Here is a 23,240-nt window from a genome sequence, read left to right on the forward strand (position 1 = left end):
TGGTGCCTGCTGGGACAGAGGTGTTCTACCCTAATTTGAGAAAAATGCATAAAGAGAATGTGACAGGAGAGAAAGAGACTGGGATATGAGGGGGCCTCCAGGTAATGAAGTTAATTGGATATGCTGATTTGGATTGAATGTGCATGTAAGGGTTGTCATTAACTTCCTCACGGACATATCTATGATTTAAAGGAGAGATACTTAATAGGATTACTCCTTCAGTTTAATTTCAAGGGGGAGACTTCCCACATGGAGAGCTAAATCCCAGTCCTGGTGTTCCTGCCCACAGGAGGTGTGTGCAGGGGATGCTGGGGCTCCAGGGCTGGGCTTCTCCCATGGGATGGAACTGGGGATGGGGAAGGGCCATCCAGGGGGGAGAATCCAGAATAAAAATTGCAAATCTGTAGTTTCCAAGAGCCCTTCAGGCTTCGTATGAAATTCTCCTGGCAATAAAACACCCCTTGTCCTCCCTCAGAGCGTTGCTAACATCTGCTCAGTCTTGTTGCTCAGTCGGAGCTGCTCACAGGTTGATAAATCAGAGCTGGATGGTTTCCTGAGGATCCTGCAGCCAGTGTTGAGCAGACCCCATCTCCCAGCAGCACCTGTGGAGGTGGGGAAAACCTTCCATTTTTCAGGAGTTAAGGGCTGACCTTGCATCTCAGGTCTGGGATGGAGAATCATTCCTTTCATGCATGGACTTATTCAGCTCTTTTTTTCTGGCACCAGGCATTTCATCGTGAGTCAGCCTCGTTGAAAGCCTTGTAATGAAAACAGACAGGTAATTTAATCATGGAAAGTTCCTACAAAGAGATTCAGTGTCTTCTAATGGGAACTTGCTGGGGGGGGACTGGGAGGGAACCCAGAGAGATCAGCTCTGGCACAGAGACACCCAACAGAAGCTTTAGCACCAGAGGTGTGTTGGAGCTGCACATCCTGTCAGCTCCTTGAATGGCTCCTCCACTTATCACCCCGGGTGCTACACTGCAGCATCTACGTGGCACAATGTGGTATTTTGCTAATCTCTTCAGATAACACAGGGCTTATGCCTGCAGCCTGCATTGTGGGAGCATTAGACACATAAATCTCTGCAGTGCCTTTGAAGGCTGCAGCTCCCTGAGCTGAGCAGTGCTCTGCTCCAGCACGTGGGGCTGCCCCGGCATCCTCCGAGCTGGGGATGAGGTTTGGGTTTGCAGATTATGTCCTCAGGCACTTTTCAGGCTGTATTTGTAAATGTGCATCAAGAGTGAGGGAGGAGAGCCCTGTCCCACAGCCCTTTCCCACTCCATCCCTCTCCCACCCCATCCCTCTCCTGTGTGGCTGTTCCTGGGGCTGAGCCCAGCTGGGCCGGGTTGGTCCCTGCTGCTGTTTTAGCTGTTTGCTGCTGGGAAGGCACCTGTAAGCTAGGCAGAGGAATGATTTCTGCCTCCAAACATCAACAAGAGGATTCCTGCTGTTGAGATGCTCCTTGCCTTCTTCTGCATTCACAGGAATCATCATTTTTCTTGTCTGACATCATCATTTGTCGTTATGGAAACCAAAGCCTCAGGAAGAGATGCACTGGAGCATCTCCTGGTCTCATCTGGTGCATCTAGGGCTCTGTGTGCTGGACACTGGGCACAGAGGGACAGGAGCAGGGACAGCTGAGTGACACGGAGCCGTCTTACCTGGAGGGATTTGGTGAGAGACCCCCAGCTGCTTCTCCTGCCTCCAGGGGAGGGAGAAGGGGTGCAGGAGGCAGCCAGCATCCTGTGCAGGGCTCTGCCTGTGTCCCAACATCCCTGTGCCAGCTGTGGCTCCAAGCTCTTCACACACCTGGTGCTGTCTCCAGCCCAGAGCCGTGATTCCCGGTTGGAATTGGCCTGCACGAGGCTTGTCCAGTGATATCTCTCTTTATTAGCCCTGTCTGACCTCATTACTAGAAAGCAGCTCAATGTAACGAGCTGCCAGTGCCCCAAGGGGACTCTGGAAAACAGTTGTTTTTCACAAAGGCTGCTGATCCTTCATGTCCAGTGTTTCCATTCCCCTTTGGCCATTCATCAGGGGCTTGCATGGACGTGGCTGCATGTCCCTGACATCACAGCATCCCTGCTTCTTGTTCCTTGGGTCATTTTCCAGCCGTGGAATGAGCTGGTTCAGGAGGTGAAGGCACTGGTCTTATACTGGTTTCAGCCTGCTTCTAGTTCTCTGTATTTCACGAAGGCAGTGAAATATTCTGCTTTGTACAGGTGAGGCTAAAGCAGGATTTGTCCCCAGCTGTGGGAGTTCAAGCTGAGCACTCCTGCTCACACCTGGTGTTCTTTTTATCACTAAAAACTCAAAAGATAAGGAGGAGAGAGAGAAACACAGAAAAATAAATGTGTTTGGGTACATAACATGTCTCTACATGGCAGGAGGCATCAGGACGCTTTCCAAGAAGAGGATTTATTTAGAGGAGGGTGCAGGGGAGCATCTCTCCTCTATGAGTGTGAAGATAACCTTGGGTTTCCAGCTGGGGTGGCACATTTCTCAGATTAATCTTAAGATGCTTAACAACCTGCTCTCCCACCTCCTGGGGCCTTGAACCAGAAAAGGAGCTGTCCCTTTCTGTCACTTCATCCTCCCTCTTCTGAAGGCTCTGGCTTGTCCAGAGCTGCTTCTTCCTGCCTCTTCCTCCATAACACAGCCAGGGATGGAGCAGCAAATGGGATGCAGCAGGGCAGCTCGGGGTGAGGTTGCAGCAGATGGCATCTTTGTGATCAGAGGTGTTCCCAGGGCCAGGCAGTCCCTGTGTGCCCCTCTCCTTGTGGACAGGACATCAGTGGCATGGCCATGGGGCTGGCAGTGGCTCAGCCAAGCCCTTGGCTCCCCCTCCTGCTCTCCTCTCCTTGCCTGGCAGTCGTCAGTGTTCACAGCTATGTAGACACCATGTTGCAATCAAAGGGCTATTCAAATATGCAAATCCTGCTAGGAAAGACAATGTAAATTGTTTGTTTATCCTCCCTCCCTTCCCTTTGCACAGCCCCCAAGGCCATAAATTATTAACTTGGGGAAGAGATGGCACATCCTCAGCAGCAGCCACTGCTGGCAGGGATGGGGCTTGGCACAGCTTGGGCAAGGACTTGTCTCCTGGGAGCCAGTCAAGCTGGCCAGGCTGTGTGGCCACCGTGGCCACCACTATTCACCTTGCTGAGTCCTGCAAATGGAAAAGGAAAGGGGTGGCAGCAGCAGCAATAGTGTTGCAGGAGGCTCCTGTGGCAGCAAGAGGTGATGGGGGTTGTCCAAGGCTTGTTCTTTCTGCATCTGGAGAAAGAAAACAGTAACTTGTTCCTGTTGTGCTGCATGTGGAGTTTTGTGGTCTCCTTTCAGGCTTGTTTTGGCCAGTCTGAGAAGTTTACAGTCGTTGTTATCTTTGGGCAGTCCGTGTGCTCCTTTGGGACTGCAAAACTTTCTGATGTGTTGGGGGTATCAGTGGAGAAGGAGCCTTTGCTCCCGTGCATCCCTGTTGCTCTGCCTCCAGCTGGAGAGTTTGCATTAAATCCCTTCTCTTACCTCGTCCTCCTCCCCAAAACCAAACTGGAATTTGGCTGCTGTGAAATCACCTGTAATCCATTTGTGCTTCTTTCCAGATCCGAGCAGATGGTCCTCCTCATGGTGGGATTCAGTATGAAACTCTGACAGTTTTCAAGGATGGGAGCCCTGTCCTCCGGGACATGGCCTTTTCCATGGATCACAAGTTCCTGTACCTCATGTCGGAGAGGCAGGTAAGGATCCTGCTCTGGATTGCAGCTTCCTTCCTGCCGGAATGTGACCTCGGAGCAGATGGAACTGAGGCTGGAGAGGGGCACGGGCAGAAGGAGCAGAAGCTGAGGTTTGTTGGGGGGATTGGAGACAGTGCCCAGGGCAGGGAGCTCTGTCCCAGTTGCTCCTGTCTGCAGGCACTGGAAACTGAGCTGGGAAAAGCAAAGCTGTGGAAAGCAACCCCCAAATTATGATGATGGGGATTTATGGGCAGTGGAGTCCCCAGGAGTCTGTCACCTGGGGCAGCCAGCACGGTGCAAATAATTCAGGGCCTTCTGTTCTTCTCTGAGACAGAAAACACACCGAGTCTCCAGCATCCAGCCAGACTTCTGGGTTCACTGCCCGGGCTGAGCGTTTTCTTGGCTATTACTCAGGGCTGTGTAAAGCAGATTAATGGAGCTGGTGCCTTCTGGGTGGTGGAGGCAGGGGAAGGGTTACATCCAAAGGTGTCTGGATCCTTCTGTGTTGAGTTAACCCTCTGGTCACTGACAGCTTTCTGCTGGTAAAGAAATACCTGTCCTCCCCTCCACCTGCTCTGGGAGCTGAGCTGTGAAGCTCTGGACTGATGGAGGCAGAGAATGAGCAGCAACCCCAGGAGATCACTGTGAACAGGGAGATCTCAGCTCCTGCAAGGCCAGCAACTAACCTGTAGCAAACAAAAAAAAAATTGGTAGGCACTTGGCTTGCTTTATAAAGTTATTTAAAACCAGGGAATAAATACTTGAGGGGAGTGCAAAGTCTTCTCCCTGTTAAAAGACCTGACTGAAGGAATCCCTGTGGTTAAAGAAAGCAGCTCAGAGAAACTGCCACCAACAGCAAATGTGGGATCCCATTCCAGCTTGGACTTGGACTAAACAGGAATAATGAGGATCTGCACAAACTTTGAAATGGAATTATTGTATAAAAATGTTAACATTGTGGTCACTCTCTGTGGGAGCCGTGGGCTCCTTGTGCTCTTGCCAGGGAGGAAACACTCCAGCAAGTATCTGAAACAGCTGAGGAACTGCTTTCCTGAGGAGGAAAATCCAGTGGGAATGCCTCCAGCTCATCTTTTATGAGGAGAGAGCGTCTTAGTGTTCATCAAAGTGCTAATTTGCTTAATTGTGAAACAAAAAGATGTGAGGAGAATTAGCAAATAATAGAATATTCCTGGAACATTAATTCCATCCTTGGGGGAGGCTCTGCGAGCTGGGGAATGCCATCCAGATCTTCCTTGCAGGAATCACTGCAGGATTTGCCTTTTGCCCTTGCAGGGATGCGTGCTCTGGGTCCAGAAGCCCCATCATGCTGTTACATATGGATTTTGTCAGCTCTGGTGACCCTGCTGCCCTAATCCTGGCAATGTGATAGTTCAGCAAAGTGGAGGGGAGAATATATTTCTTCCTGAGTGCTATTTAAAGGCTCCTGGTGATGGAAAAGGGGTCAGTGCCAAGAGGAGGAGAAAGGTCCCGCAGCTTCAGAGATCCGAGGCTGCAAATGGTGGGAAGTGCCCTCAGAAGCAGTGCTGAGAAAATGCAGTAAAAATGTCTTCTGATGTCTCGAAATCTGGAACAAAATGAGATTCTGCCACAGTCAAATGACACAGAGAGCAGCTGTTCTTGCTGCCTATCTGCTGCACAGCAACATGCTGGGGGAGGATTGTCCAGAGCTTGTGGTTTTAAATATCTGCTGAGAGAGAAACAGGATACGTGCTGGTGTCAAAACACGTCTTTCAGAAAATGTTGGGTTTGTTTTTGTGGAATTGAGCCAAGCAGTGTGTGATCCTCAGGACTGGTGGGGACGTGGTCTTGGGCTGCTGTGGCTGTGGTGGTAGGGCCAGACGTGATGCTCTGCGTTGGGCTGTGATTATGCTGAATAAACCAAGCTGTGTGGATGCTTCCCAGAAAAGCCCATCCTCCTTCTGTGCTAGCAGCAGCTCGGATCAGCTTTATTCTGAAGTGCTTCAGGAAAAGCATTTGCTTCATCCTAAAATCTGGAGTTGGGGATGTAGGCAGAGTCCTTCCCTCTGCCCTGGCTCCTGTCCCAGCCCCGTCTGTGCCTTGCTCCAATTTCTCCCCAGTCCTTTTGAGCTCTCCGTGAACCTTTCATCCTCCATTGCCAACTTCTGCCAAAGCAGAATATTTGACATTTGATTTCACTCCCACAAAGCTCAGAAGCAACAGTTGCAGAGCCTCGTCCTGGGGAGAGAAGGATAAAGAAACTTTGCTTTATTCTGGGTCCTGTAACCGCATGATCTGAAAGTGTTCACCAGGAGCTTTCACTGGGACCCTTCCCTCTGCACCTGCTTTCAGAAAGCTCTCCTGGAAAAAAGAGAACTGATTCTGACCCTATTTAAAGCAGAAATTCCTGTCTCAGTGCTGCTCTGGTGAGCAGCCCCCAGTCCTGCCCACAAACTGGGCAAGGCTCAGGTAGGGCTCGGTGCTGCTGGATGCAGATGTGATGCTTTGGGGGCCACCACGAGCTCCCCCATTAAAAATCTCCCCATCTAAATGGGGTGTCTGAGATGGAGCCCACACCAACAACCCCCGTACGTGCAGAATAGCTGCTCTGGTTTCTTGCCTTCAGAGGGAGGGGCTGAGGCTCACAGGGAACGTGCTGGTTGTGCTGAGAAAAAGTGGCTTTACAGTTCAGACATGGAGCATTAATTGTCTGTGCATCAGGCAGGAGGTTCATTTTTAAAATGTGTGAAAGCTGAGTGCATTTCAATTAAATAAGCCCTGTAGGATGAGAGCAATTCCGTGACTCTGAGGCTGCAAGCCCTTTTTCCTGGCTGCCTCTGCTCTCTCTGTGGAAGTTGAAGCTGCTGCAGCTCTGGTTTCACAAGCAGCAGCTTTGCCTTTGCTCCCACGTACGCAGTCAGGAATCAAGAGCTCACCCTGGGAGAGGTGGTGGGCAGGTTTCAGCACGGGGATTACACAAGCATCGGTGGAATTGGGGCCAGAGATTTTTGCAGCTCTTGATGGAAGAACAAATTTTGTTATTTTTAATCTGGGAGGGAGCAGAGGCTCCATCCAACGCGTGGCAGGCAGCGGGGCAGGGACTGCCAGCTCCAGGAGATTTCACCACCTAATCAAGGGCTATGAGCACAAAATTTAAAACAGCATGATCAGAAATATTGCAGGGCTTGTTGGAAGGAATGTCCCTGAATTAGAGAGGAGAAACATTGGCCCAGCTCTTCTCTACCCAAATGCAGAGCTGGGAGCCCAAATGCAGAGCTGGGAGCAGGGTGCTGCAGCCAGACCTTCCTCCTTTATTTACCAACACCTCTATTTTCTTTTTTTTTTTTTTTTCTTTTTTCTTTTTTTTTTTTCCATCTAATGATCTATCGTTTGTGCTAATCATGTAGAATACTTGGATGAAATGCTGAGGTCAGGCAGTGTGGGGCTGCTCCCTGGTGGGTGAGGCAGCACCTTCCTAATGAGGAACCTGCCCAGAACTCTGCAAATGCAAAATGCATCTTCCAGCAGCATCCACCAAAACCCCCAGCACATTTCATTGCCTCGGAAACACGGCTGCTCTCAGCTCATCTGTAGTTACTTGGGTGGTTAATTCTGCCACGAGGGGATGATTTCATTTTGGTTTCATACGGTATGGAAAGGCAGCAGCAGCTCTGTGGCTGGGAACCTCACTGTTCCCCCAGCAGGAATAATAACCCCTGATCACCTGGAGAAAGGCAGAGCACCTCAATTAGCAGGGCAGAGCTCAGAGGGCCTGAGAAGTGCAGGAGGATGCTTTGCTTTTTAAGAGGGCACCAGAAAATTGTTGTGCAGGTCCCTGTCCCGTTCCCCCGAGGTGTTTCTGTCCTGGGCTTTGCTTCAGACAGAACTTTCTGGATGCTGATTGAGAGGGAGGTGTGTGTGGGGTGACTGCCCAGGTGATGTAGAGGAGATGGGAGTTGGGAGTGAGGGTTGAGGAAAACAAAGAAGCCCATGGATTCTGGAGCATTGGGGCTGTAAATACTGATGGTGTCCTGAAAAGAACTGAGAAAACACAATAAAAAATGCAAGAGAAGTGGATAAAAGGGTCTGGAGTCATCAAGAGGGAAAAAATGAACTGATTAAATTTTTAACTACATTATCTGCTAGTTGAACAGCCAGTTAGCTGGACATAATCTTAGCACAGTTTGAACCACTGGCACAGGGAAAATGGCTCAGCTGAATCCCACTGGAGGTGTCCACAATCCTGCCTTGGGAATGGCTCCATCCCAGCCTGTCCCAGCACCCATGCAGGTGGCCTTGGGTACCACAGAGCTGGCACTGGACCCTCAGGGTCTCCAGCATGGCTGTGTCTGTATCCTGACAGCCAGCAGGGCTCCTCCTGCATTTCTGGGGGATGATGCTCATGCTTGTGGCTGAGTTTGAGCACTGTGGGGTTGCTGTGGGATCTGCTTGTCTGGACAGACAGACACAGGACTCCTGTCCTGAGCAAGGGCCAGAGCTGAATGCCCAAGAGAGAGAATTACTTGAAAGAGAAATCTGAAATTTCACACTCAGTGCTGAGCTCTGGAATTTCAAAGCAATCCTCAGGTTCCTCCTTCTCTCCACTCCAAACCTTTTTTAACATTTTCTCTCCCCTGCTTCCCACCCTGCTGCAGTTCTGTCTCCTCAGCAGATGAGGTTGGAGGCCACTCAGCTGGGGAGGAGGGGGAAATGTTCACACCCCGTGCTACCAAAAAAGAAACAGAACTCACAATATGGTGAGGAGAGCTCTGAAATGGCACCAATTATTCTATTTTAGACTTTAATTAGTTCGAATTAGCAACGGGAATAGATGGATAAAATGATCCAGTGAAGGGTGAAATGGAAAAAGGGGTAGGGTGCAGAGTATTGCTTCATTCTTGGGAAGTTTGCAGGAGGTGAGTGAAGGCTCCTGCCCCTCAAATCTCCTCCCTGTGAGCTCAGACCTGAGGACTCCTCAAACGAGGAGGAGGAGGAGGATGAGTTGTCCCATGCAGCACTCGCTGCCCTTGGCTGGGTGCACCTCAGGATGCTCAGGTCCATGTGGCTCCTTTTCTGGTGCCTGGGAGTGGAAAGGAGAGCAGCCAAGAGCCCCTCCAGCAATCTTCTGCCCAGGCTTGGCTCCCAGCTCTTCCCTGAACCCCTTTGTAGCAGCTTCAAACCAAATTCTGTGGCTCAAAGGAGCAGAAGGACTTAAGAGAGTTCAGATCCACGCTGAGCCTCAACACTTGAGCATCAATTCCCGTTTTTTCTGGTTTTCCCCTCAAGATTCTGAAAAGTTCTGCAAAATCAGGTGCTCTGGGCTTTGGCTTTCAGTGATTTTCTTTGATTTTTTTCTATTCAGATCAGCAAAGGTTCCTGTCACCCTTTTGCCATGAGCAGGGCTAAAAAATGCAACCTGAGCCCCACCCCTCTGCGTGCCCTCAGACAGTCCCACTGGCACAGCTTGGATAGGAACAAATATTCAGCTTTAAATTCCCAGCAAACCAGTTGAAAAGTTCAGAAATGTTCAGGAAAAAAAATGTCTGCAGATCCCAGAGAGGCTGAGGATGATAGACATGGCCCAGGGGAACTGGCTGTGATGGTGTTGCAAGCTGGGATGAAGTATGAAAGTTAAGGCTGGTTGCAAAGCAGAAAATAAATTGTTCATGGGGTTTCTTCATGTTTTTCTTCCTCCTTCCCCCGCAAAACGTTTCCCTTGTTAAAACTTCACAGCAGTGGAAATGCTGAGCTCTCCTCAAGCTTGTGGGTTCGGGGCTTTCCCTGGGAAGCCTGGAAGGTTTCTGGAGAGGTCAGCATCCCAAATCCTGAGCACCAAACCCTGCCCAGCTCCTGTCTGAGCAGGAAACGCCCCCCAGCCCCATCCCTGGGCCCTCCTCGGGAGCTGCCGATAGCTCCAGCATTTCTGGCTGCTGCTGCTGAGCCAAAGGAGCCCCATTAATAATCTTCTATTTATTTTAGCAGCACGCAGGAATGTGCCCAGCAGACTAAACACTTGGCTCCCCCCCTGCACCGCGGGGCTGGGGGGCTCTGTGCCAAACCCCCCTCCCCATGCCCAGGGCTCTGCTGAGGATTTTTGTCCCTTTTGTCCCCTGTGTGAGGGGAAGGGACAGCAGGGCCCTGAGGGATCTGTGAGGGTGTAAAAGAAATCATTGCAATTGTCAGCAGGGTTCAGGAGTGCTCCTTGCAGGGGGGTTTGGATGTTTTACCTCTTTTTCCTCTGCACTTCCCTGCCTGTGGGGTTATCGCAGCCTCCTCCTCCTCCTCCTCCTCCCCAGCTCCTCTGCAGCAAACAGCAGCAGCCTGTGAACACTTTGCTCCCTGCTAACAGATTTATCCTCCCCAAAGCCCTCCAAGATGGAGCAGCAACATCACTTTTGTAGATGAGGAGTTGAAGCACGGAGATGCTCCGTGACCTCTCCTAAGTCCCACAGGAAATCTCTGGTGGAGAGAGAGATTGAGCTGAAACCTCCCAAATCTTGAGTCCCATAACCAAGGACCATTCATTCTTCACTTCATCCCTCTTCAGCTCCGTGCTCCACAGGTGGACATAGGAGAAGGCACCAGCCATGGTTTGCAGTGACAAAAGGTTTACATCAGGGTGTGCATCACCCTCCTGCTGTCAGTCAGAAAGGTACCTGGAAAGAGAAGAAATCCTCCTGAACAGGTGGTTTGGGTGCACAGCATCTCTCTGAGAGTCTTTAACCTTCGTTAGCATGTCCCCAAGTGCATGTCTCCAAGGGATGTGCTCCTTGAAGGCAATGCCATGCAGCTGGCCAGGTCCTCCAGAGTTGGGGACAATGTCCCCAGGCTGGTGTGGCAGCTGGAGGTGGCCGTAGCCAGTGGCGTGTTTCCAGGCTTGACTGAGCACTGGTCTGATCCATCCTGGCAGCACTCAGGTCTGAAAGGGGATTTCATCTGCATTGTTGCTGCTGAGCTACACCTGTGAATATTTATAGAGTTGGGGTTGGGCTGGTTTTTGGTTTGTTTTTTTTCTTCTTCTCGTACTGCAAACTTGTTTTCCTCCAGAACTCCTTGAACTCAGGCAGGGGCAAAGTGCTGGTGTTGGTGGCCAAATCCAAAGCTTGGGAGGGATGTGGCTGTTTCTGTCTTGCTGTCCCTGTGTCCCTTTAGCTCTGTCTGTCTGGAGTGGATGCAGAAGAGCATCACTGACTTCATCAGGGGCTCCTTGGCTGTGCAGATAAAGCAGGACACAGATGATTTTGGGATTAAGACTCAACGAGTTGCTCAGCCAGTAGCTTTCTGCTGTGTCTGCTAAGAGCAGGACAAAGAGAGCACCTGTACAATCCAGGCTTCCCACAGGGACTCCTCACCTTTCCCTGTTTGAGCAAAACATGGACGTATTGGGTGGATTTTTCCATGTGTAATCTAGGAGCTGGCAGGAAAAGATGATTCTTCAGTTGATCATTCTTCTTCCAGTCTGCTGATTGCAGCCCAGAGGGCTGCTCAGTTGCAGAGGAGTTGGCAGAGGCATTTGGGAGCCTGTTGGAAGCTGGCATGTAAATACTGCTGTACCCAGCTTTCTGATGGAACAAAACACTGCTTTGCATGGGTGTGAGCAGAGGCAAGGCAGCCCTGGAGGAGGGGGAAGGTCTTAAGGCAGTAAAAGAAGCCCAGCACGCTCTCACAACACCAGGTTTGGTTGGTTACAGGGGGATTTTAAGGGATGAGCCCTATTCTGAAGTTGTGCCACCAGAAGCAGGGACACGGTGCCTCCTCCCCTCCCTGGCTCCACTTCAGAGCCGCCGTCTCTCCGGTTTCTCTCGCAAGGCATATTTATCTGCTCTGTGCCCTTCTGGCTGTTTAATTAGCATTCATGTTTCCTTTCAAACAGAAATTGAGTGGAGTGCTCAGAGAGCTGGAGCGTGGGGCGGTGGGAGCGCTGGGATGGTGCCTGCTGCTCTCCCACACCCGGGACTGAGAGACCTGGAGGAGACCAAATTAGGTTGTCAAGGCATCAGAGATGCTTTCAAATAATTGAATTAAAAGGCCCACTCGGAATCCCACGCCAGCAGTGGAGAAATAAGATGATTTGGGGTCGTTCAGGGCCCCAGAAGGAAGACCCAAGCACTGAGGGTCCCCTGGCAGATGAGGTGGGTGCAGGAAACTGTAAGAGACAGGGATGTACCCTTTGCTTCATTAGTGACTTGCTTAAAGGTTCTGGTCAGAGCTGTGGAGTCCAGAGCACTACTGGGATAGAAATCAAACCAACATCACCAAAATCAACTGATTTTTAAGGCAGAGGTTAGCAAAGCCTTGGTGCCTGCCCAGCTGCTTCTCTTGCTGGTTGTCTGGGTCAGACCCAGGGTCAGACCCAGCTGAACTGGGCACTCAGGAGCATCCCCCATCTCATCTGCCATGGTAAGGATGATATTGAGCACTGTGGTTCATAAATCATATTTTCCTTGTCTCCCCAAAAGCTGCAGTTGTTGCAGGCTTCTTCCCATCCCCTTGAGAAGTGACTCACAGTCAGACAACTGATGGTGTTTTGGGTGCTATTAATATCTCCAGAAGAACATGATGATAAGAATTTTTTATCTGGGGAGGAATCAGAGAGTGTTTAAAAAAATATCTCCTTGTGGCTGGGCCTTTATGTGAGTGAGCTGACAGTCCTGCCACAAAAAAAAAAAAAAAAAAAAAAGAGAATTTGCTTAAAATCCTTGCATCTAAAAAGAGCTGACCACACCAGAATAATGTTATGGGAGAAACTGTGCCAGAAACAGCATTGCTGGGACTGAGGAGAGGGGAGTGCAAGCTCCAGCTGTGACTCAAAGCCTGGATTTTTTCATTTTAGGTCTTTGCTTTCACTGTGTATGGCTGGGCTGGTGGCATCAGTGCCAGCTTGGTCCCTGTCAGCTCATCCAAGCTGGATGCTGGAGGAACTTGCAGAAGGATCCCTGTAGGGCAGCAGTGTGGTACTGGGGGGGTCTGGGCTGAGGCTTGGGGTTGGGGGTTCCCTGCAGCAGAGGATGTGCCAGGCCAGAAAAACTGCATCCCATCCCTTGGGATATGGGAATGGTGCTGCTCAGCCCAGAGAGTGGGAAGAGAGGGGAGAAAATGTCATTGAGATCCCAGCTGGCAATTTCCTCCCCTTTCCTAATGGACTGAACGGGGTCCCCATAACTATAAATTTTCCCGGCTTGGGTCAGTTGAAATTGGAGCCTTAATGCTATGGAAGGGCAGGTTTTTATTTTATTTTTGTGCTCTCTGTAATCACACTGATGGCAGCTGTGTAGCAGTCTTGAATTATGGGTGACTGGAGAAAAAGAAGGCATCTCCTTAGCTCCCTGGTGTTATTGTCTCTGGGTGCAGAGAAAATGTGTAGGCTCCGGGCTAGGTTGTGTAAATCTCATTAGAAAGCCATTCCCAGCTAATGAAACCCTGGGAGAGAGGGATTTGGCTTCCCAGCCTTTAGCCTTGTAGCAAAGGCTGGAATAAATCCATCTTGGGTTATGTGGGGGCTGCTCTCCCCTCTCCCCCATTGCCAGGGTGTATTTATTGGGGGAGTGGAGCCACTGCTCAGAAATCTGTTGCATCTGCACCTGAGTGGTCTCAGGTGACAATTATCTGCTCTGAAAAAAGAAAAAAGAAAATAAAAACTAGGGTGCAAAGCAACCTCACCTGGTCTTTAATCCTTCTCTGGGAAGGGCCACCAGACAGAGAATCATCTCCTCTTCCTCTCTTTGGTGTGGGCTGAGGATGTGCCTGCCAGAGCCATCCATCCCTGGGCTCAGCTTTGCTTGGCTGGGACTTTCTGCCTTTGAAAACATCCTGGGGAATTTGTTTGTGTCACAGAAAAGGTGCTGGTGGAAAGCAAACCAGGAAAATCCCCCTTTGCCTGCCTGTCCTGGGGGAGGGGAACAGCAGCTGAGGTGAAAATCCAGCAGTGCAGGAGCACCCAGGTCCTGCTGGAGGTTCTGAGGTTGGTTTGCATTTGCTTTATCTCCTGCCTGTCCCAAAGAACAGAGAGGATCCTCTGTGTGGAACCAAGTCTCTGAAGGTTTAAATACTTTTTTTTTTTTTTTTTCCCCTGCTCTAACTAATCTTTTTTCATGCTTTACAGCTTATGTTCTGTAATTGAACGCATTTTATTTAGAAAATAACATTTAGTGCCACTTTGGATTTCCAATTATTCTTCAATAGGACTTTGAGGGCCTGATGTCTTTGTCCTTTCGATCTGCACAAAAGATGGAAACATCAGAGCAGCCAACAGCAAATTATTTCCACTACTGCTTACTAGGCTTGGGAGTAAAATATGCAGAGCAAGTTTAGTCTTAGCACAAACACAGCGAAATGTATTAAAGTATTAAACTAGCAGCAAATTTGTCCTGTGGCTTCCAAGGATGCTGGAAGAAATTTCACTGACAGCCATCATAGGTGTCAGTAAAAATCCCTGTGCCTTGCTGCTCTGAGCAGCTCTGGGCTTTCATCTGAGTTGTCTGGAGCTGCTTTGTGCTGGAGTTTCACCTCTCCTGGCAGCAAGGGAATCTCTTCCACATGATTTCTGGGCATGATTTCTGGCTGGGAAGGGTGGGAATAGCTGTCAGTGGTGGTGATGGACTTTAAGGTCCTTGCTGACACTCTCTTGTTACAGAAGGAAGCTGAGTGCTCTGCACCAGCAAATGTAGTAGAATCGTGACAATTTTTCTTGGGACTTGTTGCAAAAGGAGGAGTTATTCCTTCCTCCTGAGTGTCCTTCCTGCTTGGTGAGGACACAGCTGTTTGAGCAGTGTCTTGGAGAGCTCCAGCTTTAAAGCTGGTGATGAAAGAGCTAATGGATGACCCGTGTGTCTGGAGGGGCAGGATCCCTGCAGGATGCTCCCAGGCTGCACAGAGCTGGTGCTCCAGGCTTGGTCTCTGCCAGGACAGAAGCATTTCCAGGAGCCAGAGGCCATGCCCAGTGCTGGGGGAGGCTCTGCTAAGGGACTGGAAACCTGCTCAGGGAATGAATTGACAGGAGATGGGCTTGACCTAACCCTCACTCTGTGCCCTCACCCCGTTTCCTCCTTGTCTTTGTGCATCCCTACTGGAAAACCAAATTGCTTTGTTCAGAGCTGTAGATCAGTGTGTTAGGAGATCAGAGATCAGAGCAGTCAGTAGATCAGAGTAATAATCCACGTGTCTTGCATTCATTGTCCTGAGTTTTCAATGCAAACAGTGCCTGAAACTCCAGCCCACCCTGGCCCTGCTCGGGTACCAGCACACAAACACCACGCAGTCTGCCCAGAATCACCAAACTCTGGGTTTCCACAGCTCTTTGCTTTCCCCCTGTTTGATGTGGCTGCTGAAGCTGTGCTGTGCTGGCTCCTCAATTGTTCTTTTTGGTAACCAACCCCTCCCCAGGGTGTCTGCCTGGGATAAGGGGGCTGCTGGGCTCCGGCTGCCATGGGACAGTGGTTTTCTTCTTTGGGAAAAAGGACTTAAAGCTCATTTTCTTTCAGAGTTAAAGAGTATGGGATATGCTGATGCGGGTTCATTTCTCACACTGGTGGTCAGGTTCCTAAATTATGGATTTGACAGCTGTATGTAGTGATATACAAATGGGAAAGTGGTGGAGTAGCAAAGAATTGACTGGCAAGGACAGAGAAAGGGAGCTGGAGAGCAAAAGTTCCTAAAAAGCCACTGGGACTGCAGCAGTGCTCCTGGAGAAAATGAGGAGCATGACCATGGCCAGGCTCTGAAAACAGTCATGGTATAAACCTCTGACCTTTGAAGCTACTGAGGGCATCTGAGTGCTTTGAATTTCCAAGGCTCTATAACATTACACAAGCTGGTCATGCCTGTGACTTTTCTCCTGTATCTCTGCAGTATTTAAACAGCCTGAAGGAGCCTGAAATGGCTGGAAAAAATGGGGAACAGAGGGTTGCTCATGTGCCTGCTTTGCAGCAGACTTTTCATGACTGGCTGCAGAGGAGAGCTGAGCAGGGGCAGGGAGGGATGTCCTGAATCTGTCCCAGCACTGTCCCAGGGCTCCCTTTCCCTTGGCAAGGTCACATCCTCTGAAACTTGGGTGTCAGAGGGATGAGTCCTCCAGCCCTCCCAGCCAGGCTCCTGCTCCCCCATCCCGGGATGTGTGATGCTGTCCTGGGAAAGCAGGCAGAGGTCAGCAGGCATCGTAGGAGCTGGGAGCCATCCTTTTCAGCTCAGCCCATTCTCTGGGCAAAGCTGCTGTGGAATAATAATGTCAGGCAGACACGAGGTGCGGGGCAGAGCCGAGGTTGGGCTATTTAGATGAGACTGGCGTGTGCCAAGAAAACAAACAGAAAGGGCCAGTCAAAGCTTTTCAGTGTCATTGACACCCTCGGACGTGCCAGAGCTGGGAACAAAGGTGGCATTGTGTGGGAGCACAGCCTGGGAGGCTGTGGGGAGCGGGCAGATGCGGGGCTGCCCACCCTGCGGTGCTGCGGCCGCTTGGCCACGTGGGGACCCTTTCAAAGAGGGGGGTGAGACACAGCCCCCCACCCAGGCAGACACAGACACAGCCCCCCAGCCCAGCCCTGGGCTTGCTTCTGAGCAGGGAGGGTAAACAGAATGTGGCCTCCATGTCCCCATGCATGGCAGGGGTGGCAAGTGGCCAGGCACTCGAACGGGATGCTCTGAGGACAGGGGAGGGGAGATGCTGCCTGGCAGAGGGAAACTCCAGCTCTGCCTCCATGGAAGGGAGAAGAGGGGTGGCATTGGGACACTGGTCCTGAAGGAGGGTGCCCTGAGAGTTTTTGGGCAAGTTACTGCAGGCCTTTTCTGCATGTCCTTAGAAAAGAGACCTTCAGCAGAGGTTCATGGAAGCATCCTGGTGCTGCTCCAGCCAGGCTGCAGCCTTCCTGCTGCCCCCATCACACAGCTCTGCCAGCACTGGGCCCTCAGCTATAAACTGGGGATAATGCTTCATCTGCTGCTGGGAGCAGCTGGGGTCTGTTATTTCATGCATCCATGTGTTGCCCATTCCAGCAGGGCTACGACTTCTGCTCAAGCCCCTGGGCACGCCAGGAACGTGAGGAATGTGGTGTGGTTCAGGGCACTGGGTGTTGGGGACTGTCAGGTGTGGCCTCAGGTCCCGGTGGATTTGGCTGATTTGCTCCATCGTGGAACCATGGAGCCAGGGAAGGGTTAAACACGGGGCCCCCAGACAAGAGGGAAACCTCCAGGGTGGGAGGGGAGCAGAGTTGGGGTCCCTGCTCTGCAGCAGCCCTGGGCTCCAGCTGCCTCCCGTCCATGTGCTGCTCATTTTTCATACTGAGCACAGCTGCCACCAGCATCTCTTTCCTACCTCTGTTCCTGCCAGTTTTACGAGAAAAGAATAAAGAGGGGAAACACAGAACTGCAGAGGTTCATTTGCCAATTGTCAGGCTGCTGGTGCAGCAGTGATAGAGTCATCCCTCTGCTCCCTCCACCGCTGGCTGCCCAAGAGTCTGTTCCTCAGCACCATTATTTATTTAAACCCCCCTACCAAGCTGCTGCTCTCCTTTTTGGAAGAGGGGACCCTGCTGATGCTCCTCTTTTTTCCCCAGGGTGGCTTTGGCCTTGATGAGCTTGCTCCAGGTGTGGGTGGGATGGGCAAAGCTGCCTTCCCAGTGCTGCCATCGATCGAGCAGAGCAGCCAGGGCAGCCCTGGGGTCTGGGCTCTGTCTGATGCTCCTGGCTCCCCCCATTTCTTTAGCTTGGTAATTAGAAGCTCTCAGAGAGAGGGAAGGGAGGTCACGCATGGAGTGGGCCTATTAACCCTGTCCCTTGCCAGCTACCCTGCAGAGAAATGTCCTTGGAGCAGCTGTTCCAGCACAGGCTCCCAGCAAGAAGGCAGCTGAGGGGAGGGCTGAGCCCCTTCCCCCTCTGCTGCCCCCCACACAATGGGGGATTCACCTCCTGTGCAACTGAAAATCGTAATGCTAGGGACTAAGTTTTGTCTGGAAGTGTTGGAAGCCTTTCCAAAGCCTTTCTTTCATACAGGAGTAGGAAGCACCATGGTGGTTCCCTATACCCAGCCAGGGGCAAGAGACAGAAATCAGGTCATGGCCCCACCAGACCTTTTCCTGGTGGATCCTCAAAGATTTTTGGCCTTAATGAACTGCTCTGCAAGTCTGTTCAGTGCCATCTATTTTCAGGCTCCTGGGGTGACAAGTTGCATGTTTTGATAGCTGGGAGGACCTTCCCTTGTTTCCAGCCTCACTGGGAAGCCGGGGGCTGCTGGTTTTCATGTGAGCTGATTTATTTTGTGGTTTCAGTCCAAGTTCTTCCATCCCCACAGCTTCTCCTGCGTTGGGTCTATAGGTAGGCTTGGCAGCAGTCTGCAGGATCCCCCTCGCAGTCTGTTGGATCTATTGCTGTACTGACACCAGGGATATTTATGGAAATATATGCACAAGTTCCTCAGGCTCCGATGGAGCAGAAATCGTTTCATGGCATTATTTGCCCAAAATGCCACCAGTTTGAGTGCTGAACCCGGACAGTGAGAAGCTGATGTCAAAGCAGCTGTTTACAGCAGGGGCTGATGTGGCTTCTAGGGACAAGTGACTTAGCAGTGCAGCACTGGGAGCATTAATGCAGCAGTTCTGAAGTTTTATGCATCAGCTCTGAGCTTGTCTCACCTCTGCCTCTTCTCAAAGCGGTGCCGTAGCCCCAGAGCTTCTCTTTCCTTCCCCCTCTCCCGTGGAGCAAACCAGCAGCCCAAGGGAAAGCAGGTAAAGATGAAAGCTAAACCTTGAGCCCAACCTTCTGTGGCTACAGAAACCTCTTCCAGCTTTTATTTGAGGTAATGGGAGGCCCTGGGTTTGTTTTCTCTCTTTCCCAGAGGCTCTCCCAAGCCACAGGGGAGGGGAAGGGGGGGGCTAAAGAGCTGACTCAGTGGCAGCACTGAAAATAAAGTCGTGTCTCAAAGGATGGGCTTGATGGGTGAAAACCACCATGTTGTGACTGCTGACCCATTGAAACCCCTAACTGTGTGCTTCAGATCAAGCCCAGCCTGGTGCTGTTGCTTTTCCCCCTGTCTTGGCAAGTTGGTGTTGGCTTTGAGGGCTCCTCTCACCCATCTTGTGGTGAGCTGGGCAGGAGTCACCCCAGTAGTTTGCAAAGGAATGTTAAATGCCTGTTGTGTAAACCAACCTCTGTCTGCACAGACTTTGTTTTCAATGTAAATCTGCTGCAGGGAATGATTTAACCTTCATTTATTCTTTTTTTTTTTTTTTTTTAATTATTTCATTAAATAAGATTTATACAGGTATAGTACTGGAAAGGTCATCCATCTCCTGAGCTGTGGGAACAGCTCTGTGCATTCCTTCCTCTTTGCTTTACTCCTTGTTTCGGGATGGGAAAGCACAAAGATTTTTTTTTTTTTTTTGCCTTGGAAAGTGAATTTCTCTCTGTGAGGCACACAGACCCCATCCCCACCCTGAGCAAACCCTCCAGGCTCAGCTGGAGCAGCCAGGAGGTCCCTCTGTCTCTGGGCAGCCTTTCCCAAGGGATCAGCATCCTGGCCAAGGGAAAGCAGGGATGTTATTCCACTCCTCTCCCATCAGGTGATGTCTCTGCTGCTCTGTGCTCCTTCCAGAGGCTGCTCCTCCCCTATCTCTGAAATGAGATCTTGTTGTATTTTTCTGGCTTACTGATAATGTTGTGAGGCTGAATGGGGTGGTTTTGGTTTGGTTTTGGTTTGGTTTTTTTTTTCAAAGATGTTTAAGATCACATAGCAGCAAAGCATCAGTGATTTGGGAAGCTTCCAGTCATGCTCCCCTCTCAGCAGGGCTGCCCATCCAGCCTACCCAGGAGTGTCCCTGCTCACCTAGAGAAGACTTCAGCCAGGCAGAAAGGTTTGCAAGCCAAGGTGGCAGAGCTGGGAAGGATGGTTTGTGGCTTTCCAGCAGCAACTTCTTCTCCAGGGCTTTCCTGAAGCAGAGAACAGATGGTTGGGCTGCAGGCTGAGGGGCAAGGACAAAGACTCAGGTTGACATTACCTTTACCAAAGTGCTTTTCATCACTGGCAGGGAAGTGCCACCAAGGACCCAGGAATCAGCCACCTGTGATCTCTTTATTAGAAGAGGCCTCTGAGCAGGTTCATCTCACTGCCCCTGTGTGGGAAGGAGGAGGATGCTGAGCTGCTGGATCCACCAGCAAGGGAAGGCAGAGTGGGTTTGTGAGTGGGGGGATGCTGTGAGCATCAGGTTGGGAGTGTAGGGGCAGTGATTGCTTGGCTGGTGCAGGAACTGAGACCCAGGGGCCTCATCCTGAGCAGGAGGTGCCTGCAGTGGGGTTCAGTGGGTGCTGCTTGCTCCCAGGGCAGGAGAGTGGGGGAAGCCCCCAGCCTGATGTGGTTTTTACATGGTGTGGGGCTTTTTTCAGCCTCTCAGCACTCCGTATTCCCTCTGGGGAAGCAGAAGCCAAAGTGAGCAAAGGGGAGGGTGGAGGAAATGCTTTTTAACAGTAAATATGGCCTTGTTATTTATCAATGCAGAGTAATTGAAGTAATTTCATGTCGGTTTTAAATGCAGTGCCTAGGGATCTAATCTATCTGTCTAATATTAATGGGTAATATTTGGTTGCCTCATTCATTCATTACAGTTTTCATTAAGCCTCTAATCCCATTTAGGAGTCTGTTTGTCATCTTAAACTCCTCCGTTTTATCTTAGCCTGCCACAATCCCTTTTCACCAATTGAACTGAATTCCTGAGTTCCAGGCTAGCAGCTCGGGGGGCAGGGGCTCTGCTGTCTGCTGGGTGGTTTTTATGGGGAAAGAGGGAAAGCAGAGGGGCAGCAGCAGGCACTGAGCTGTCTGTGCTGCACCACGGAGAGTCAGATCATTCCTAGCAGATCTGGATGGCTGAGTTTCAGAGCATGGAGCTCCCTGCTCTGACACAACCAGCTCATTGACACCTCCTTTGAAGCCTCCAGCATTTCCAAACAGGATAAGAAGCTGCTTGGAGCAGGGTTGTCATTTCTCTAAATGCTGGAAGTGTTTCCAGAAGGGTTTTAGCATTCCCTCCAAGTCCAGCTATTTCCATCCCCTGTCCTGGGCTCTCCTCCTGGCTGAATCCCCACTCCCTGGGGCTTGGAAGGGCTTGGGTGGCCTTGGTGGGGTCCCCAGGGTGCTGCTGGGCATCACCTGTGGGCACTGGAGTCAGGAGTCCCCATGCTGTGAGCCCTCCAAGGCTGATTAGAGTCCCAGGAATGGAAGCATTGTGCTGGTAATGACTCTCTGGCAATGTTCTGACTAAAACAGTAATTTTAATATGCACAGCCCAATGGTAAGTGTGTGTTGAACACCTAATTACATTGGTTAGAACTCAAAAATTATTCGGAATTCTTTTTTTTTTTTGCTGCTTCCTCGCTAGGCAGAGAAGGGTGGAAGTACACACTTCATAATTATTCACCTAAATTAATTTTATGAGCTTCTGTTGAAACATTTAAATGGCTGCAGGGCATGTGCTAAGAGTTACATGGCAGCACAAGGCATGTGAGGGGCTGGGAGCTGAGGCGAGATGAACGTTTCCTGCGTTGGACTGATCCCCACCTGAGCCCAGAAAGTTTGGAAAGCTGCTCCCCTTTTATCCTTATTAATTAGTTCTCCTGAGGCTTGGGCTGATCTCTGCTGCCAAGGACACTGCTCCTGGGCTGGGTGGCTGTGGCAGGGTGGGCTCTGTCCATCAGAAGAAGGTGCCAGTGTGTCCAGAAGCCACTTCTGGTGGCAGCAGGGATGTCCCCCAGGAGGGACACTGGGATGTATCACACAGCTGCTCCAGGCACAGCATCCCCTCACCCTAAAATCCAGAGCAATCCATGGGCAGGGTAATGTTGGGACACCCTGGTGCTGCTGCAGAGGATTTCCTGCCCAGAAAGAGCCTGATTTCCACAAAACTCCCTTGAACTTTTTTTACCAGTCAAGAACTCACAGCTCTCTGGAGTCACAGGGGTTTTCCAGGGGGAGAAATGCTTGGATTTATTGCAGCATAACCTGGGGTTTGTGGTGGGGATCTTGAGCATCTCCCTCATTATAAGGATGTGTAAACATGGATCACATCTCCCCCTTTTCTTGTCTGGGCACCCCAAGGGCTGTGTGGTGATGTCCCCCTGGGACCCCCAGGAGGGTGAGGGGTTGGGACACCTGGGTGGGAGCTGCCAGATTGAACAGAACCAGCATTTTGATCCCTGTTTGAGATGAAAACCCATTTCTCCTGCTCCAGGTGGATGTGACTCTCTGCTGCTCCTGGGAGTAGGGCTGGGATCTCAAGCCTGGCACTTTGTTATTCCAGCAAGTCTCGCTCAGATGTTTGATGCTGATGCAGTGATTAACTCAAGTCGTGGTAAACCACAGGAAAACATTTGTCTGCAGGGGGGAGTGTGCCAGAACACGAGTCTGCTCCAAGCCCCAGGCCTGCTGGCTGCTGCTGCTGAGTTGGATGGAGGAAACTCTGGCTTGAGGGTGGGTTTGCAGCCTGATCGAGCCTTACTTTGGGGCCTTTGCTGCTTTTTCACTCTTTTCTGCTTCCCAGAGGGATCTGCCCTGACTTCCACCACCTCCCTGGGAGGCTGGAGCTGTACCTGTAGGGCAGTGGGGAGCCAAGGAATCTGCTCAGCTCGGAGGAGGTGGGATCATTCCCTGAGGAAGCTTTCCTGTGTCCAAGCACAGCTTCTCCTCCTAAGATGCTAATGAGGTTCTTATGGCAGTGAAGCCAAACTCCTTGCAAAGGTTGCTTGGATCAGAGTTTAAGGGACTGTCTCTGCATGCATCTGCAGCACTGTAATTAAATAATCCCTTTGTAGTCATGGAAACATTGTCTCTCTGTCCTCTCCCACTCGCTGCTTCTCTGCCAAAAGTTCCAGGCGTTGATTGGGTTCTGACAGCCCTTCTGGAGCTCTGATAATCCTTCCTCTGCTGAGCAGTGTGGGAGAGGAGTGTTGGGTGCTGCAGGAGGAGTGTCGGGTGCTGCTCTCCCTGCCAGAGCCCCTCAGCATCCTCTGCCTGGTGCTGCCCCATCCATCACAGCACCCAGGGCTCTTGGAGCAGGCATCCTGTCCCTGGGGGCTCAGCACCACCAGAGGATGCTCCTCAATGCTTTTCAGTTCCAACATTCCCCCTCTACCTTCTCCTCCATGTCCTGGCTGCAGCCCAAGCCCCCACGTCTCCACCAAACCAAGAAGTCATTCCTAGGTAGGACTTTTCCTGGGCCAGATGGGACCCCCAGGTCTGGCTCAGCAAAGCCAGAGGTGCCCAGCAGCTCTCCAGGCTGCTTTTCCCTTGGCAGGAACAGTGTCACAGGAGGGCTCTGGATCTGAGAGTTCCGCTTGGAGATGCAGGGAGGAGAAGCAGAGGGAAGAGGAGTCTGGAAGAGGAGTTTTACAAACCTCTGAGAAAGGTTGACTTGATTATCCCCAGCTCTGTCCCCCTGACACATTAACAGCTGGAACTGACGAGTCCCCCTGGCTCCTTCCCACACTTCTTCACATCTCCTGCAGCAGCACCAAGGGGAGTTTCTCCATGAATGAAGGGACAAATAAAAT

At 51.0% G+C, this 23,240-nt stretch overlaps 1 protein-coding gene across 3 annotated transcripts in view; it reads left to right on the forward strand.

Moving 5' to 3' along the window:
- PLXNA2 (plexin A2) overlaps positions 1-23,240 on the forward strand; it is a 132,651-nt gene that overhangs the window by 53,899 nt on the left and 55,512 nt on the right. For all 3 annotated transcript variants that reach the window (XM_030465520.1, XM_030465522.1, XM_030465521.1), the window contains exon 4: positions 3,606-3,740. In XM_030465520.1, the coding sequence (XP_030321380.1) occupies positions 3,606-3,740 (135 nt within the window). The remainder of the gene's footprint in view (positions 1-3,605; positions 3,741-23,240) is intronic.

Source organism: Calypte anna, chromosome 26, assembly GCF_003957555.1.
Source record: "Calypte anna isolate BGI_N300 chromosome 26, bCalAnn1_v1.p, whole genome shotgun sequence".
NCBI lineage: Eukaryota > Metazoa > Chordata > Aves > Apodiformes > Trochilidae > Calypte > Calypte anna.